General features: G+C 37.6%; 1 protein-coding gene across 2 annotated transcripts in view; it reads right to left on the bottom strand.

The window, feature by feature from the left end:
• LOC136883437 (fatty acid synthase) overlaps positions 1 to 19,663 on the bottom strand; it is an 844,467-nt gene that overhangs the window by 113,245 nt on the left and 711,559 nt on the right. For both annotated transcript variants that reach the window (XM_068229660.1, XM_068229661.1), the window contains 2 exons: positions 8,490 to 8,814; positions 7,153 to 7,305 (listed from right to left, as the gene is read on the bottom strand). In XM_068229660.1, the coding sequence (XP_068085761.1) occupies positions 7,153 to 7,305; positions 8,490 to 8,814 (478 nt within the window). The remainder of the gene's footprint in view (positions 1 to 7,152; positions 7,306 to 8,489; positions 8,815 to 19,663) is intronic.

Genomic DNA, 19,663 nt, shown 5'->3' with positions numbered 1-19,663 from the left:
TGTAACGTAACATAACATTTACTCTTCATTACTTACCATAAACCCTTCTTATACACCAACTAATACTATTAACATCTCAATTACAGATAACTTCCACTTCATACAATAAAACTTTCAACAACACGCCAGAACCCAGCGCACATCGGCACGAATATGGCGTGCCACTACGGCTCCTCTTCGCAGTCAGAATGAGAAGATGCCTCATCCCAGCTACAACGCTCTGACTCTGCAGTTACCGTATACATTCTAATCTCTCCACTGCAGTTCACAACACAAGCTACTCTATTCTATTTCACCGGACCAGCAACAAAAAACAATAACTTCATCCCGAGGTCCGTCATACGTTTTTCCACGGAATAATATCAATTTAGTCTCAACGGCATCTCACACCGATGTCTTCACATAACATTCGAAGCTACAGAAGTCAACTAAAAGAATAAGCGAAAGTTTCAACCCGCAACATATTCCTAATAAGCCATTACCTACAAATAACTGTCATCATTGTTGCCATTCAAATGCACTGAATACCCATGAGTCTCCACCCACACTGATCAGTCTCCGTACCGATCTCGGTTCTGCAACCAGACAACTTTCAACTTGATGCCTATAAAACCTCATTTGGCTATGGAATATTTCCCTGCCCCCGGTGATTTTAACTAAGATAAACCACTCTGCATATTCTGAAATGTCAATGCTACATTCTTCTTCCAACCTTTAAAACAACAGGACGCACTTGGTACTAGATTTTTTTTTATCCTTGCTCACCAAGCTGCTCTTGTGTAAATATGTATATAAATTGTAAAATTCTCAACTGTTCAATTGAACATATAAATACTTTATAGTTACCAACCTTGACATTAATTTTTGGTTACAAACATTGACGCCGAGCACTACACCCTTTCTCCCCTGATTGTTATAATGTAAATATTTTTAAAACTTATATTTTCCTATGAGTGCATCAAATGTTCTCCAGAGCTCCACTGCCGAACTCTACTATTCTAATTTTACGCATTGGTGCTGACTTCTTATTCTATAAACCTATATGTTCAACCATCACATTGTACAACTGTTTCTCATACTTAATTTTTGTAATGTGTATTAATAATGTGTATTAATCTGTGCATGTCAACTGCTAACCAGGTACCTGATTTTTGCCTTGAGGAGTTATTTTGACTGATGATGCCCTCAATGAAGGGCAAAACATGTCTCAAGTGGAATCAATAATAAATTCCTAAATTGTAAAATTTATATGTATTGAATAGGTGACAAAACAAACCTTTTAGCATCCTAGAAGGTCACATGGTTCGCAGGGGAGGAGACCTAAATGCACAAATTGGGAAGGAGGAGATATATCAAGGAATAATAGGGATCCATAGTTTACACAACAATACTAATGAAAAATGGACAGAGACTGCTTGACCTTGTTACCAGCAGAAACATGAAAGTTATGTCAACTTGTTTCCCTCATAAAGAGGTACACAAGCAAACATGGATATCGCCGGATGGAAAGACCTGTAATCTAATAGACCCTGTAGTGATGGAGAAAAGATGGGCATCCAATATCATGGATGTCAAATCATACACAGGAACAAGTGTGGCTCCGACCACTTTCTAGTTAAGGCAACCTTAAGGTGTCGAATTATGAAAGCAAGGAAGGAAGGAGTGAGTAGGATAGAAAAGTTCCCGTGCCAGGGAAATTAACCAATGATGGTTAAAATTCCCGACCCTGCCGGGAATCGAACCCGGGACCCTTGTGACCAAAGGCCAGCACGCTAACCATTTAGCCATGGAGCCGGACAATGAAACTGTGAGAGAGTAGCATTTATATTTATGCTATGAAGGAAAACCGTTGAATGAACTGGCCTGTTCTGTGTATGGACCACTATGGACCCTGCGGTTTGGGATTCACCTAGTTTTCACTCGGCACTAAAACGCCTAGAAGTTTTAGCTCAATGGCTCACGGGCAGGGGACTAATCCCAGTGAAACTCACAGATCATATGAGTACAGACATTTACTATTATTATTATTATTATTATTATTATTATTATTATTATTATTATTATTATTATTATTATTATTATTATTATTATTATTATTGCTCATTATTTGAGGTCGGATTTCTTGGCGGAATTTTAGCGGATTTTTAGTAGTATTTAGCGGATCTTGAAAATATAAGTTGGCAACACTGCTGATGAATAGACTTCACGAATTGAAAAACTTTTGCCCTGTATAAAAATGGAAAATATATCAAAGGTTGTATGTTATTCGGGTTCATTATCAACTCTTATATCTCATACGTAGATGGCTATGAATAGTTATTGTTCTCAGTGGTGTATGTAGCAAAATAATAATAATTTAATATGATACTGATATCTTATTGCACTATGTACTTAGTAAGCTTTGTTCGAGTTCATTCCATTGCTGATAAGTTCGCATAATGTGTGCGACGTTGAAGATGGATCCAAGAAAACTGTTGGCAATACTGGCTGCAACAGCGTGTTCAGTATTCATAATTGCTGCCAGCTGTGAGCAAGACCTGTGTAATGCTGTGACGCTTGAGTCCCCTGTGACTTTGAAGCTAACAAAAGTGGAGAAAAATTAAGTAGGAAATCTAAACCAAATTGTTTTAAACGTTTACAGTAGTCTACAAGATTAGAATCCGCTGTGGACTGTGGAAGACGTGAAATAGATCTTGCAGCTGACTGGCATTTCTGTGTACCGTGTTTACGCCGCTCGCTTGGAATTTAAACTCCACAGAAAATCCAAGTCTCCAGCAAAAAGTCGATGTGTCAGCTCAGTTCAAACTATTATTCTTGTTTTAATGTTCATAACTATGCACTCGCCGTAAATAAAATAGGAAGGGCCTTTAAACAGTATGGGAATAGGATCCTTGGTGTATTCGATGATAATAATAATAATAATAATAATAATAATAATAATAATAATAATAATAATAATAATAATAATAATTTGTACTTTACTTTATATTCGTAACCGCCCTCTACCTGCAGAAATGTTGTCATGAGGGGAACATGAGTTCATTTTTACCTTTCGAATGGCAAGACTACAATATTTACAACATTCCTGGAAACATTGCATTTTGCAATCCCACTCACGGGTGGTTTTTTCAGCTTTATGAACTGTGAGAAACTGCCACTGACAGTCGTTGCACAAGAGCGGAATCATATACTTATGTTGTAAGTCTCCATGTGCTTCACACAAATTGCATTATGAAATAGAAATAAACCTTGCTTCTCTTGCCTCGGTATTCGTTAGTAATCTGTAGGTTTTACATGATCAATAACGGAATAAATAGGTATGGTACGTAATCAAAGTACAGCTATGTGAAAGGAAGTGATTTCGTTTGATGCTTCACTATTTCAGAATGAAGTACTTGTCAGGTAGACGCACGGCGTTAATGATAAGCTGATTGTGGTGGAGATGGAGAACGGTGACGGGAAGGGGGAACAGGGGACGTGCTCAAATGCGGAAGGATACTTTTCCTAAGCTCTTGAGTTGAATTGCAGTATAGACATTGTACCCAAAAGAAACACAAAGGAATGGTTTTGTGAGGAATGCCTAAAAACCATAGAAGAAAGAGATAAGGCATATAAAGCATATTTAGAGAGACCAACAAGGGTGAAGAAACAAGAGGTTGAAAATCAGAATAAAGAAGTAAGGACCGTATGTCGAAGAAAGAAGAGAAAAAAATTAAATGAGAAAATGGCTAGAATAGTGAAGGAATTTAAGGAAGATAACAGCTACATGGCTTAGAGAGAAGTTAAGGAAGTGAAAGAAGGATTCAACGCAAGAACAAACGTGTAAGGACAGGGATGGACAGCTTTTAGGAGATAAAGAAGGAATCCAAGATAGATGGAAGGAATATTTCCAACACCTCCTGAACCCAGTAGAAATGTAAGGGAAAGCACCAACTACTTCAAGGAATAACAATGAGACAAATGAATTGGAAGTCACAGCACCATCTATGCAAAAAGTGATAGAAGCCATACAGCAACTGGAAAACAATAAAGCACCAGGTATTGATGGAATCCCTGCAGAGTTGTGAAAATACGGAGGTACCACACTACAAGAAGCTATATACGATCTAATTGAGAGTGTGTGGAATACAGAAGAAATGCCTGAAGACTGGCGCAAAGACATCATATGCCCAATATACAAGAAAGGGGATAAGTTGGTATGTAGCTATTATAGAGCGATTACACTGCTGTGTACAGTATATAGGCTGTTCATCTCCATCCTAAAGAAGAGACTAGTACCCCTGGCAGAAGAAATTCTAGGAAAATACCAGGTAGGGTTCAGGAAGGGAAGATCCACTACTGATCAGATATTTACTGTGAAACAAATGTTGGAGAAGTATTGGGAACGGGGCATAGATGTGGTACGGATGTTTATCGAATTTCAACAAGCATACGACTCTATTGACAGGCATAAATTAATGGAGATATTAAGAGACGAATTTCAACAAGCATACGACTCTATTGACAGGGATAAATTAATAAATTAATTAAGCTGGTGTGACTATTGGAATTAACTATGAGAAATACGATGGCGGGAGTGAAAATTCAGACTGAAGTAGGCAACTTCTTTGAAGTGAATCAGGGATTGAAGCAAAGAGATGGCTTGGCACCTGGCACTAGAATCAGTGATTAGAAAGTTATGGGTTGACACCAGTGGAACACTTCTATGTGTCAAAAACATATCAGATGTAAGGCTTTTCAGGCGTTTGCTCTATTAACCAGCATTTCGTCTTAGGTCTGACACTAGACTCATCAGAGTGGGATGTGTCAGACCCTACCCACTGATGCTGGGGTGTATGGGGTGTATAGAGCAAACGCCTGAAAAAGCCTTACATCTGATATGTTTTTGACATTTTGACATGCTCTATTGGTGAAAAATGTCTAGTTCCCTCCATGGGAATTTAGAATTTTCCATTCGGAACACTTCTATACAAAACAGCTCAACTAGTTGGATATGCTGATGACATTACTTTGATGGGAAGAACAACAAGGACAGTTAAAGAAGTATTTGAAGACTTGAGTAGAGAAGGCAAAGAGATTGGACTTAAGATCAATGAACAAAAGACGAAGGTAATGGTGCAGGCTTTGAGAAGGAAGTATACGGATGACCAACTTGTCCCTGAAGGATCACAAGTGGAGGTGGTGGATGAGTTTAAATATCTTGGCGTACATCTAACCAACAAGAATGAGGAAATTGTAGAAATACAGGCAAGAATTCAAGCTGCCATAGAGCATACTTTGCAGTACTACCTCTTTTCAAAAGTAGAATGGAAGTGATACATGGACCCTCCCAAAGAAAGCCGTGGAGAAGATAGATTCCTTCGAAAGGCAAATCCTGAGGGGAATTTATGAACCCATATGTGTACAGGAGGAATGGAGAATTAGATATAACAATGAACTATATTCCCTGTATGGGGAGGTACCCCTGTTGCATGTAATTCAAATTAAGAGACTTAAATGGGCAGGTCATCTAATTAGGATGGAAGAACACCGAATCCCAAAGAAGGTACTCCTAGGAGATTAGATGAAAAAACTCCGAATCCCAAAGAAAGTATTATTAGGAGACTTTGGAGGAGGAAGGCCTGTGGGAAGGCCACATAACTGATGGGAAGATGGTGTACATCAGGATGCAGCACACATCCTCAAAATCGGGAATTGGAGAGTTGCTGCGCAAGATCGACAAGTTTCGCGGAGAGCAACTAGGGAGGCCACGACCCGAAAACGGGCCGTCGCACCATAGATAAGGTAAGGTTAGGTGACGCTGTTTGAATAAAAAACTGAAATGTTTGCCACAGATACTACTACAATACTCCTCCAATTTTTCAGAATGAACTTGAATATAAGCATTCATGTTGTATCGGAATTAGAAAAATAACTAACGAGTAAGTCTTAGCATGGAAATCTGCGAAAACGCAAGTTTTGAACAAATTGGTTACCGTTACATACCGATTTTAATGTTTGTGTGGGTTCCCCCCCCCCCCCCACGATTTTAACAAAAAATTGGATATAACAACAATCCGCTCTAGTGAGCAAATTTTTCACTATTATACATTCCCACTATAGCAGACTTCTACTGTATTAAAATATATTTCAGGGAAGGGGAAAACATCTGTTAATTACTCATATCAGCAATGAGAAAGGTTTTGTGAAAAGAGAATTACTATGTTTAGAACTCAACTCCACGAAAGACGTATTACGAGAAAATGAATGCAGACATATTCTAAGAATGCTCTGTTTTGTTAACATTATTTCTTTTCTCAAAACTAATATACTTTATCATTTGGTCAGAATTGAGAAATTGCCAAACCAATAGTGGAGAGAGGGGAATATAATTAAGTATCTGAATGGGAAGGAAATTCCTTACGAGCCAAACAGCATCAAGTTGGAACTTCTTTAATGCCATCCTACTTTGTGTTAAGGACGTGTGTGACACATATTGGGTAGATTATATTGAATTGCAATCTGAAAGGCAAGTTTTCCGGTTATTTTCATACCATTATTTTTTGAATCCCAGTCAAAGTCTGTGGAGCGACATAAGGGGCAATGTGGTCTCTAACAACTAAACTTTCACCTTGTGGAAGTAGGAAAACTGTTGCTTGGAAGGGATCAAACTAGCAACTCCTCAATGTTGAGGAATGTGTGTAAAACACGTTATCCAGATGGAAGGAAAAACTAATGTGGGGCATAGACTGGCTAGCCATTAAAGGGATCATAATAAATGTAAACGAAGCAGACAGTGATTACATCGCTACGGAGGGGATTGAATAACCTATCTTTCTTCAGCAAACTAAACTGGCTAGTACATTAACCTTCAGAATTATACTGAATATCATCTTGATTCATTCTGGCAATTATTTAAATGTTATGTTCTTTTTGTAACATGTTAGTTACAGGTTATCTATCGATCTTGCAGTTTCCTGATTGTGTTTTTATGTGCATAGTACTGCAAAACACACATGGCCAGAGTTGTATATACCACCATACAGTCACGGAAAAAATTGCGAAACTTAGCAGATAGTTCGTAACATTGTTTATGACCAGGCTGAGCAATTTGGTGGCACTGGTTGAGGTATGTTCATTAGAACAACAGAAATTTTACTTCACAATGCTTACCCAGGATGCCCAGAATACGCTGAGAGAGGTTTCCTGAAGAACTCCCTGCACGTTTTTCTGCCACAACCATACTAGCTACTACTGGTAGCGGTTGTTGTAAGAAGTGATCAAGTGCCTTGAGACAAGATGCAACACTTTGCTGAAGAGTACCACCTGGAACACAATATACAGTACATAGGAAATAAAAGATTGCCTTCAGAATACAGAGTAATTGGCGAGAAGAGAGACTCTTCCAAAATTTGGTAAATGCTAAGAAGGCCTGAATACTGCCAAGCTGTGTACCTTGCAAGAAGAGATTATGAGGACCCAAGGCAAGTATGCAAGAATTTGACACTTCCTGTGGTTACAAAAGTAACTTGAAAATCATTCATCATCAACCACCACCAATAACTGTTCTCATCTTTAGGCAGGAGTTGTCTCTTCACTCACTAAACACATATAAACATATTTCATTACAAAATAAATACATACATTCTCTTGATGGATGAGGATAAATAAAGTTTATCTTGAACAGACACACACAGTAACCGCCAGGCATTTTGTGAAGGGAAAATGCAAAGTTTCCAGAAATCAAGAACAGGATATGCGAACATGTGATTAAAAAAAGATACTTTGGATGTATGGTCATGAACAAAATTTGTCTGTTGACAAGGTACAAGCAATAGCAGGAGACTTAAAAATTATGGGTTGTAATGCCAGCCATGGATGCCTCTCTCATGTTTCTGAATAAAATAGCTTGAGTATCTGTAGGAAAACTAGTAATTCACTGCATCTTCAGCCAATTTTGAAGAAAATGTACTGATTTTCCACACAATATATCATGGGTTTGTGCCAGAAAAATTTACATTTACTCTTGCAAAATGGTAATATAGCCAGATGCCAGTATGTTTAAAAATGCCGCTGGACAGTACTAATGAAGAATACCATGCAATGAGTTGCTTCAAAATTTTATAACTTGTCGTACTGTAGTATATACAGTTTTCAATACAATTACTGAACAAAGCCATAGAAATACACAATTTTATTTTAAAATTTCCCTTCTTAAAATTAGGAAGCAGGGATTATTTGATGGTGGGGATTATTCAAGTATTTATGGTATTCTCCTATGTAACCTCCTGTTCACCTTCAGAAGTCTGTCAAATATGAAGTGAGTTGTATCCATTTTAGTCCATGTTAGTGTCTGAATACATATTTGGAGAGTATTACCAATACCATGAATTCTGTAAGACATTTATTATGAAATTAAAATTTAAGTTTGTGAACTTGTACAATGACAGACTCAGCCTTCTCACCCATTGAAGGTGCATAGATATTGAACTAAATCTTTAAGCACTCACCTATAACCAGCTCACGATTCTCTTCCTGCATGTCCGCCACAAGACCAACTTCACCAATAGCACCCCACTGAATGGCAAGACCTGGTAAGCCATCTCGTACTCGAGCTTCACATATCCTCTCCATAACAGAATTGGACATGCCGTAGTTGGTTTGTCCCACATTACCTCGGCCACAGGATACACTGGAGAACACAACAAACTTCTCCAGGTGAGGGCACATCTGACGTGATGCCACATCCAGATGATGAGTGGCGATGGATTTAGGTTTGGCTGATTCCGTGAATTTATCTGCTGATTGGTTTTCAAATAATGCATCTTGAAGAAGCTAAAAAATTTAAAAAATATATTCAATGTAATAAACAATAACCACCTATTATCCTCTGCTTAATTTGGTGAACATTTTCATCTATAGTTCGAGTTTACTAGTTCCCTCTGTGGATCAGTGGTAGAGTGCTGGCCTCCAGGTTGCAGGTTCAAACCTGGCAAACGAAATAGGATTTTCAAAAGGCAGAAAGAAGTCTGATCGGCACTCCATGTCGTATGACATTGGCATGTAAAATATTTCTGGTGACATGTTTAGTATTTACGTGGTCAAGTTAATTAAAGCTCATCTATAGAGTATACAACAGAGATCTGTTTTTCTGCCATCCAGTAGAGTAAAACAAAATGTCAAAACTGACATGCAGGCAACCTAAATGTTAGCACGCAGTAGCTGAGGTGGTATTGTTGTTGTGCACTTCCTCATATGAAAACTGAGCAGACTTCTACGGAAGAATCAGTGTCAAACTTTACATAACTGGTTTTGTGCAATGATGATATAAAACAAAGAGGCTTTGATATACATTTGTCCAATACACATTCAATAAAAGGTGGAGAGCTTCAAGTACCTAGGCAGCTTAAAACAAGAAAATGTAAGAAATGATAAGGAAATAAGTGAGTGGAGGAAACAAGCAGGAACATTTCTCAAAATGTTACAAGTTTGGTGAGGTGGAAAGATATCCTCCAAAACAAAAGAGTGTGATACACCAGATGTACCATACGGGATGTAACAAGACTCAACAGCAAACATTTAGGAATGGATTCCTCACATAGAGAGAAGATAAAAAGGTTATAACAACATGGGTCCGGAAACGTATACTTACAGATTTATTCAAACTTTGTGACACAATTGAATGTTAGTAATAATTTACATATCCTCTTTACTGCAAAAAAAAATTGAGACACCGGTTACAATTGTTACATAAGTAATCATGTTGTGAATGAATCTGATGCGAGTCTGAAAATACCTCTGCTCTTACACATGATATCCAATCATCTTTCAGCTTAGACATTTCCGATAACACGTCTGGTATCTGTGATTAGTGATTGTGGATTGCTGTCTGCTTACATAAGTAAGTGAAGTTAAGTTAACCCATTTGTTCCCAGAATTATTTTTTCGAAGGATTGCCTTGATTTTCACAAAAGTTACTCAATAGAGGGTGTGGAACTGTAAGAAAAAATGGATTTTGAATTAACATCATTTTCAGGGTTATTTTTAGCCTGGCAGGATTTCCTGCCAATGGGATTAATCATTATCTGTTTCAACTTGTCACTTTGAACTTATTGTCAAAGTACTGCAAAATAATGCTCATCAGGTTAAACATTTAAAACAATGTGACAAAATAAATCAACAATGATGACTGAGTCCACATTCTTACATAACTATAAAAACGTTTTGAAATAAACTTGTTAAGAAAACTTGCACTGTGTTGTTTCTTTACAGAGGTCTCACATGGTAGTGCTTGTGACATTCAGGATGAAGAGGTGTGTTACATTTTTCACACTTGTATGTTGTTCTACCTTTGCACTGCTTGCATCTCGAATTAGGTTGCTCACTTTTTATTATCCAATTATTTATTTCATCAAACCATGTTTCATTATAGGCGATGACACTGATTTGAAATCTTGGACCGGAGCATTTCCTTTCACTTCCATACTGCAGGAGCAGTTGCTGACTAATATCCTACTGGAACATTACCAATGTTATATTATTACCAAGACTTCGGAAAAGGCACCAAGCGTTCACAACAGCTGCGTTCAGCACCCAAACAAACAATGGCCGCCACCATTTTTTGGACCTGATATGAATCCTGTATGTAGCCACATATTGGTCATGTGAATCAATTCCTCCCATGTATTTATTATAGACTGCTATTAGTTTAGGTTGAGGCACTTGGATAGATTTCTTCAGTTTGGCAGACCATCTTTTAGCAGATATAAGTGGATTGGATTTTACAGCATTACTAGCAACTGTTACAACTCTATTGTCAAACCACCTTACTAACATTATTATATCATCAGCAACTGTTTGGCCCATAGCTTTCTTTTCTAAAGATTTCTTGTCAATGAGGGGTGCATCTCCAATCCTATTTTCTCTGATAGTCCCCGTAGCAGCTATTCCTTTTTGTGACAGATCTTCCAGAAGAGGAATGGAGGTGAAAAGATTGTCAAAAGCAATATGTGAACCAGCTTCAATGTTACATTTTTTGGCAAGTGTTGTAACAATATCATATCCTTGGCCTGATCCTCAAGGTGGAATACGAGTGCTGCTTCCGCAATATGGTTCGACATGAAGCATATAGCCATCTGCTGAACAAATGGTCCAAAGTTTAAAACCAAACCTGATGGGTTTGCCACGAATGAACTGTTGTGTACGGTGTCTTCCATAATAAGGTACTATAGTTTCATCAGTGCTTAGAAACTCTGGATTATCTGTAGCTTTGAACGCTTCATTGAGCATGTCAAACAATGGCCTAACTTTGTAATAACAGCCTCCATCAATAGCTGTGTTATTTCTGCGCATGGATTTACTCACAAGTTCGTTATGTGCAGCGGCGAAGCGTGAACTAGGTAAGGGGGGAGACAGAGATTTTTTAAAAATTTTAATCACATTAACTATTTTAATCACATTAGTGTATATATGGAATTTTGTTTTCGACGCATACAGATCTACATTCAATATTATATTAATGACTGAAACTAAGGCAAATCCTATAACAACCTATAATCCTACATGCACTCGTTTTATTTTTAAATATAGACTAAATGGGCAGTGGGAGTTGTCATATATTGTTATGTAGATTTAATAAGAGAAATAAGAAATAGATTTTCGTACAAGTCACCTTAAACAATATTCTTGTAAATGAGTTCAATCCGCCTGTCCTTCATTTCAGCAAATATATCTATTACCCTCGACTTGAAGTCTCTGGTTGGTCACTGAATTCCTTAAATAGGTTTTAATTCGTTTCAAGGCATTAATAGCGCGTTCACTAGAAACTGACGTTAACGGAATATACGGCATCTAGTTAAGCAATTTTGTTGTTTCCGTGTGCACACATTGGAGTTCATTATTAAGAATGGAAGCCAGTAGTTGTGAGGGTTATAATACCTTAACTAATAATGGCGGGCAAGGAAATGCATTTACTTGAAGGGTTTTCATGCTGTCATTCATTTATTAGGTGCAAGTTTGCTATATTTCGTATTTGAATATGATTATTTTATTTTAGACTGTCTTATAATAAAATAAATTCAAATTAACTACATTAAAAGCATGTCTGAGATGATAGCTAATAAGAGCACCTTTATACCTGGGATCCAAATACTAGCCAGAGAGCAAGAAGAGACGCTGGCAAGTCTGTCTACTGGGCGGAGAAATCTTGCTATAGGAAAGTCATAGTTCCACAGTCAGCACCTACAGATAGCGTTAGTGTTGCTCTATCTGAAATCAAAGGTATCATACACAGAATGGACAGCGTCTACTTTCCCCTACGTGCTTCGTGTAACTGACGCGAGCCCTGACATTGCCGAAGTGAGACGGAAATATGTAAAGCGGGGAATACGATAATGTCATGAATGTGAAAATAACTAATGTTCTAAAAATAATTGAATTAACTAGACAGTATTTCGTTCACAAAATGTCAAGGGTACACGCTGTCTACCCTGTCTCCCCTGACGCTTCGCCCCTGGTTATGTGTGTCAGGGGACAAACTCCAGAACATACGTCTGGTAGGCAGAGGTACGTAACCAGAAAGGAGTAATATTCCTAAGAAAACTAGAATATTTTCTTTAGTCAAGCACTCTACTGAAAGATTCTTTTGTCCACAGTCTGTTTTACTTTGTTCTAAAATGTGATCAATGAGTTCATTTGGATAAAGGACCTGAAAGGAGTCCATAGGAGATTTCAAGTGTTCCCTCCAATAATCTGTCAGATTTGGATGGTAAGGCTCTTTGTACGATGGTATGTTTAGTCCAACTCTTTTATCACAAGCACCAAAACTTATTTTCTGATATTTCTTCTTTCTTGGTGGCATTTCATTGTAAGTTTTATCACAAATTTTCAAACACCGAAAGTTGCGACTTATAGCGAGTGTGTGTGTGGGTGGGTGGGGGGGGTGTATATGGTTTAAAAGGGGGTAAAACATGTCGGTATGCGCTCCGGCACCTAACATTTTTGAAACTAAGCACTGACATAAACCATTATTAAGTACCTGTATGTGATTTGGTGCACAGTGTCTGTTTTTGTGGTTAACAGTAATTGTAATTGTGGTTTGCAGGCCACTCTAAAGTGAATGTTAGTAATAATTTACATATCCTCTTTACTGCAAAAAAAAATTGAGACACCGGTTACAATTGTTACATAAGTAATCATGTTGTGAATGAATCTGACGCAGAGCTTGCGAGCATGCATTACATGTACGGTTTGGTGGATGGTAATGTATGGAAGCCACGTCACTTGTATCAGGAAAGATACCCAAGGTGCAGACTGCCAGACCGAAAGACATTTTAAAGAATCCATCGGCGCCTCTGTGAACACGGGAGTTTCGCACGTCCACCAGGAACCGGGGGACGGATTAAGCAGTACAACCGTTGAGGAGGAGAAAGCTGTACTCAATGCTACGGATGAAAGTCCTGGAATCAGCACTAGGAGGTTAGGCTTGCAGAGGAAGAGGCCGCATATGATGATCTGGAGACTGCTACGGAAAACCTGTTGTATCTGTATCATAAGGAGTGTGTACAACCCTTGTCTCCAGCGGATTATCCTGCAAGAGTAACGTTCTGCCGGTGGTTACTATAACATTGCGGCATGATGCCTAACTTCACAGCTTCAGTGCTGTTCACAGATGAAGCAACATTCACAACAGACGAGATACAGAATTTCCACAACAACACGTGTACTGTAGAGTAATACAAATCCTCATGTAATCCTCCAATCTTCTCATCAACAGAGGTTCACCATTAACATCTGGGCAGGCAGTGTTAACGATTCTTTGTTGGGACCCTACGTTCTTTCGAATAGGCTTACTGGACAGAACTATACAAATTTCTTGTGTACTGCATTGCCTGATTACTCGGAAAACATGCCTCTTGCATCCCATCAACAAATGTTTTTCATGCATAATGGTGCTCTCACACATTTCAGTCTGCCTACCCGCAGGTACCTGAATATCCATTTTTCTGAACAATGGGTAGGTAGAGGAGGACTGATTGCATGGCCACCACGCTCTCCTGACTTGAACCCTTGGACTTTTACCTGTGGGGACACATTGTCTCTCGTGTATGCGATTCCCGTTCCTGATGAAGCAACTTTACGTGAACGCATTGTGACAACCTGTCAGGCAGTATGCACTACACCAGGCATTATTGATCATGTCCGTAACTCCATGCGACGACGAGCGGAGGCTTGTATTTAAGCTGAAGGTCGACACTTTGAACACTGCCTCTAATACATGCTCAAAGTTCTTTTTGATTTTATTACTCTGTATAACAGTTTCTGATTTCCTCGACTATCTTGCTTAATTTTGTTCGTAAACTCTCCCCAGCATTTCTCCTCTTCTTCCTTGATACTCCTCTTTACTTGTAGTTTCAATCTTTTTTATTCCACATGTAACCATTCTATCTTATTCTCATCCCTCTGACACGTTGTTTGCTTTTCCTTATCCATTTCTCTCTTTACCTTGTTCCTTTCTTTTATTTTTTTTATTATTTTGAAATCAAGGCATTACAGAGAGAAGATTGATCGATAGTATATGACGAAAAGGGTCTTCAGAAGGTGATGGCAAAATATTTTGTAAAACTTTATAATGGGGATGACTGCTTGGATGAAGAAGGAGATAAGAAAATGGAAATAATAGATGGAGAAAAAGAAGAGAACCCGATAACATGGCTGGAACTTGAAAGAGCAGTGAAAGCAATGACCAAAGGTAAAGCAAGTGGAAAAGACGAATTCAGTGCTGATATGATTAAGGCAGCAGGGAGCAGTGGACTACAGTGGCTATACCGAGAGCCCAATGCCATATGGAAGGATGAAAGGATACTTGAAGACTGGCAACAAGGAAGCATTGTACCATTGTTCAAAAAAAAAAGGAAATAGGAAGAAATGTGAAAATTATAGAAGTATAACCCTATTATCAATTGGGCTAAAAATAATGGATAAAGTCATAGACAAAAGACTGAGGCACATAATAGAAACACAGTTAGAGGAAGAACAATATGGCTTTAGACCAAATAGATCAACAACAGACTTAATATTTGCAGTGTGAACTATAATGGAAAAACATCTGGATGGGAACAAGGAAATCATCTTCATATTTTTGGAGTTGGAGAAAGCTTATGATACAGCTAAGAGAAAACATGTATGGGAATGCCGACGGAAAATGAATGTAACAAAATAATTACAGTAGAAGTCTGCTATAGCGAGTATGGTATATAATGAGAACTCCGTTATAACGACAGTTTTTGTCCATCCCTTCCAAATTCCTACATTAAACTGTGTATTATCCTTCAGTTACAGCCAAAATCCTGTCACTGATGCATCCGTTATTACGAGCAATAAAGTGCACACAAATTTTTCTGTTACCGATATTTATGCACCCAATCATTATACTGCATGTGATTGATCATCTTCGGTATCGTTTTCTCACTATGTCCACTAGCGAGCTCTCTCGTCGACATTCGAAGGCAATGTCTGAGTCGACCTGTCGACTGCTGTTCCAAAGATATAAACTTCATTTATGTTTCCGTATTGAACTGAGATCAATGATAAGATATCTATTAGGTTCAACCTTTTCAATACTAATTATGTGTTGATGTTACAAATACTTTTTATTCAAATTGGGGACCGGTTTCGACATATATAATGTCATCATCAGCCATAAAATGAATCACAAATATATAAGCAAAGACAAAATAATCAAAACTATTGTGGATACATATTGAAATATGTTCATTAAAAATCTGATGATGACATTATATATGTCGAAACTGGTCCCCAAGTTGAATAAAAGGTATTTGTAACATCAGCATGTAATTAGTATTGAAAAGGTTGAACCTAATAGGTATCTTATCGTCGACTGCTGTTCTGTAAAGATTAATTAAAATGAAAGAGGAGAACATGTTTTTGTAATAAATGCATAAATAATGTGTCCGATAACAATTGTTAATTCGTTAAAGATAAAGGCTGAGTAAACGATCTCTTAATTTTAATGCTAAATATTGCAATTAAGTAAGAATGAGATGCACCTCAAGATATGGCAGAGTGCGTCATTGATTACAGGCGTTAGCTTATATTTTCTCGCGTCAGCTAAATTATTATTTATAGCGAGAAGGTTATAATTTCTCTACTGGTGCTTGAAGTATGTTTTCATCATACGTACTGTAAAGTACAGTTACAGTAAGTTAGGATAGGTGATGCTGTTTGAATAAGAAAACTGAAGCGTTTGCCACAAAATGCGATTGATCATCTTCGGTACAGTATAGTTTTCTCGCTATGTGCATAGGTAAGCTCTCTCGTCAACATTCGAAGGCGATGTTGGAGTCGACTAGCAATACGCATCGACTGCTATCCTCTAAAGAAAATTCGAAATGAAAGAGGATAACACGTTTTCATAATAAATCTGTAAATAACGTGGCTGATAGCAGCTGTTAACTCATTAAGAATAAAGGCTGAAGTAAACAATCTCTTAATTTAAATGTTAGATACTGAGATTAAGTAAGAATGTGATGCACCTCAAGATATGGCAGAGTACATCACTGATTTCAGAGGATAGTTGATATTTTCTTGCATCTAGTTAAATTTCGGAAAGGCTATTCTCATGCAAATTTTTAGCGAGGAGGTTATCATTTCTCTACATGCGTTTGAAATATGTTTTCATGATACATACACGGTTAGGTTAGGTGACGCTGTTTGAAGATGTAAGGATGATTCGTTAAGTTAGTATTTCCTTAAACCACTTCCTCCTTAAGATGTTAGCAGAGCTATACAGATCATTGTCTATGTAGTTCTGTATTATGCTGCACTCAACTGTGTATCTTTCCCCCCCTCCCCTCGCTTCCTATTACTAATGGAAAGGCTGGTTGGGCTTGACCTGTGTTGGGGTAGCCATCTTGTCACTTTTACTCCTGTCTTTGTAGCAGACGTGCCATGTAGGCTGTTATATTTTTCCACAGTTTACCCTGCTTCTCATCCCTTTTGTATGGGAAACTTTGTAAGTTTAGTTTCTTTTATTTACTTCTACTTTTGGTTGTATTTGATAATGTAAATTTGCACTTGTGCTATTATATCTCCGATCTGGATTCTCCTTCTGACCTGGCATTTTCGTTAGTACTGGGAACTGATTTAATCATTAGTTCATTACTGACCCCTTTCCTAAAACCCATTTTCTTCTGGTTCCTGATTTTAATTTTTCTCATGGTCAGCAATGTTAATTCAGACCTTCCATTATGGGGTATCAAACTTGATTTTTAATGTAGAAATTCTGTGTCCGTTGAATTTTTTTCAACGTCTGCTTTTATTATAATGTACCTAATTCTACCTAATGTGTCAGATAAGGTGTGTAATATCATCTTAATCTGGATGTTAAGACTGTTTTCTTAAATTCTATTTTAAACCTTGGCAATAACTTAAATATGCCTAACTGTTCTGCAGGTTAACATTTTATCATAATTTACCCTGTGATGGTAAATTGTTGATTAATTGTTTTAAAAGGAGCTGAGAAAAATGAAAACCAATCCATTCAAAGATGTTTTGTCACACCTTGACTGTCTGACATTAAATTTTAATTTGGTCGTCGTCTTGGTGACTTTTATTGTCCCATATTTTGTTTTTGAGAGATGACTATTGAGTTGTATTAAAATTAGATTGGGAAAACATTGGGAATTGGTTGACTTGAGCTTGTCTTGCGAATTTGGTGGTGATTATTACTGATATTACCTTAATTTCACCACGTTATCTGATTATTTATTGTGTGATCTGGTTTTATTCCCCTATGATTTAATTCGTGAATTATTGAATTAAGCAGTTACTTCTGCTTGACTTGAAATGCTCTTAAAGAGTTGATGATGATATTTACTGATTTACCTTATTTCACTTCACTGGATTTGTGTTGTCATTCATGATCTATTCCCCTGCAATTTAATTCCTAAATTGTTGAATTAAGCAGTTATTTCTGCTTGACTTGAAAAAGAGTTGATGATGATATTTACTGATTTACCTTATTTCACCACTTCACTGGATTTGTGGCGTAATTCATGATCTATTCCCCTGCGATTTAATTTCTAAATTATTGAATTTAGCAGTTACTTCTGCTTGACTTGGAGTGCTCTTAAGATGTTTGTGGATTATACCTTACTTCACCACTTCACTGGATTTGTGGTGTTATCCTTTAATTATGCTCCTGGGATTTAATTAGAAAGGTTTTGAATTCTGGAGCAATTTCTCTGTTACTTGACCTTGGAGTACCTAGCTCCACTTACTGTTCAGAGCATTTCTGCTACTTCCTAGGTGGGGTATTTTATCTAAGGTTGCCCTCATGTTTTATCCTATTGATTTTGTTCTTCATGTTAATTGTTTTGGTGTTGACCCTGTTCTGCACCTTGTATTGGGGAGTTACCATATGAATTATTATTAACACCGTACTAAGGATTGGATTCGTTTCTCTCCATTTATGCTCACAAATTTATTTTAATGATTAACTACTTGCTCCATCTTTCTTGGACTGTTAATTTCAAATCAACCCTTGATTAATCCTCTGATTTATTAACTTGGTGTAATGTTCATATTACGTTGTTATTAAATTCAACTATTTCTAAAAATCTAAGGCTTATCCTTTCATGATAAAGGTCGTGCACTAATATCTAAGGTTTACTATGATAATTTTTATAAATAAGATCATGATTGCAATGATCCACTATAAAGGCACCTTCCACATTTACACCTTTGAGGTAAGTTGTCTTGCCTTCTATTTGTATTAACTTATTCCATTTACTGCTTCTGTGTGGTGACTCTCTGAGATTATTTATTGTTTGATTTTTCTGAGGGTGTCAGCATGATCGCAGAGTGTGTGTTATCTGGGGCTTGAATGATCTCTGTGCACTGCGTTCTTTACTTCTACTTGAGTTGTGATTGTCCCCCAGTTGGTCGTTGTGCCATTATATTTAATTATACTTAATTGGTGCCACACGTTACAGCGTTACTGTGTCTATGCTAATTTGTTTCCAACCTACGCACGTCACAGTGAGTTTATGTTGATTTATTTTAACTACTCACGTCACAAAGAAGAAAACTGAAATGTTTGCCACAGAAGCCTCTGGAGTAATACCGTGTTTCTCTAAATCCAAGACTTCTTTTTTCTCAGAAGCTCATATGAAAAATCAAGGGTTGTTTTGCATTCGCGGCCTGACAGTGATGAATACCACTGGCAACTACCACAGTAACCACACTTTCTCATTTCACCCCCGCGCGCATGCCCGCGCGCATACAAGACTTGTTGACAAAAAACTACTGCCTCTTTATCATATATATCGCTAGACACGGCAACCGGTTGTACAGTGCCTATGTGTAACATCACTGAATCTCGGGAAATAGTGAAGAGAGAATGACAATTATCCTCTACAAAAATGTTTCTCAAATCTCTAGAATGGCATCAATACATGCAAGGCCACGGTTACTCAGTAGCAGAGTTATAATGTGTCTACTGTACCTGACGCTTAGTAAAATTAAGTTTTATAGCAGCAGAAATATTTTCTTGATGGATCGTCGTATTGTACAGATATGTGGAACAGGTATTGCCGACAAATTTTCAACGGGTTCTTGTCAATGTTATTATGCCAATTTTAAGTTCGTGGCTAATAAACATCCA

The sequence above is a fragment of the Anabrus simplex genome, chromosome 11 (genome assembly GCF_040414725.1).
Source record: "Anabrus simplex isolate iqAnaSimp1 chromosome 11, ASM4041472v1, whole genome shotgun sequence".
Taxonomy (NCBI): Eukaryota; Metazoa; Arthropoda; class Insecta; order Orthoptera; family Tettigoniidae; genus Anabrus; species Anabrus simplex.
Note: the sequence above shows the minus strand (reverse complement) of the source record. Positions and strands in the feature narration are given on the sequence as shown.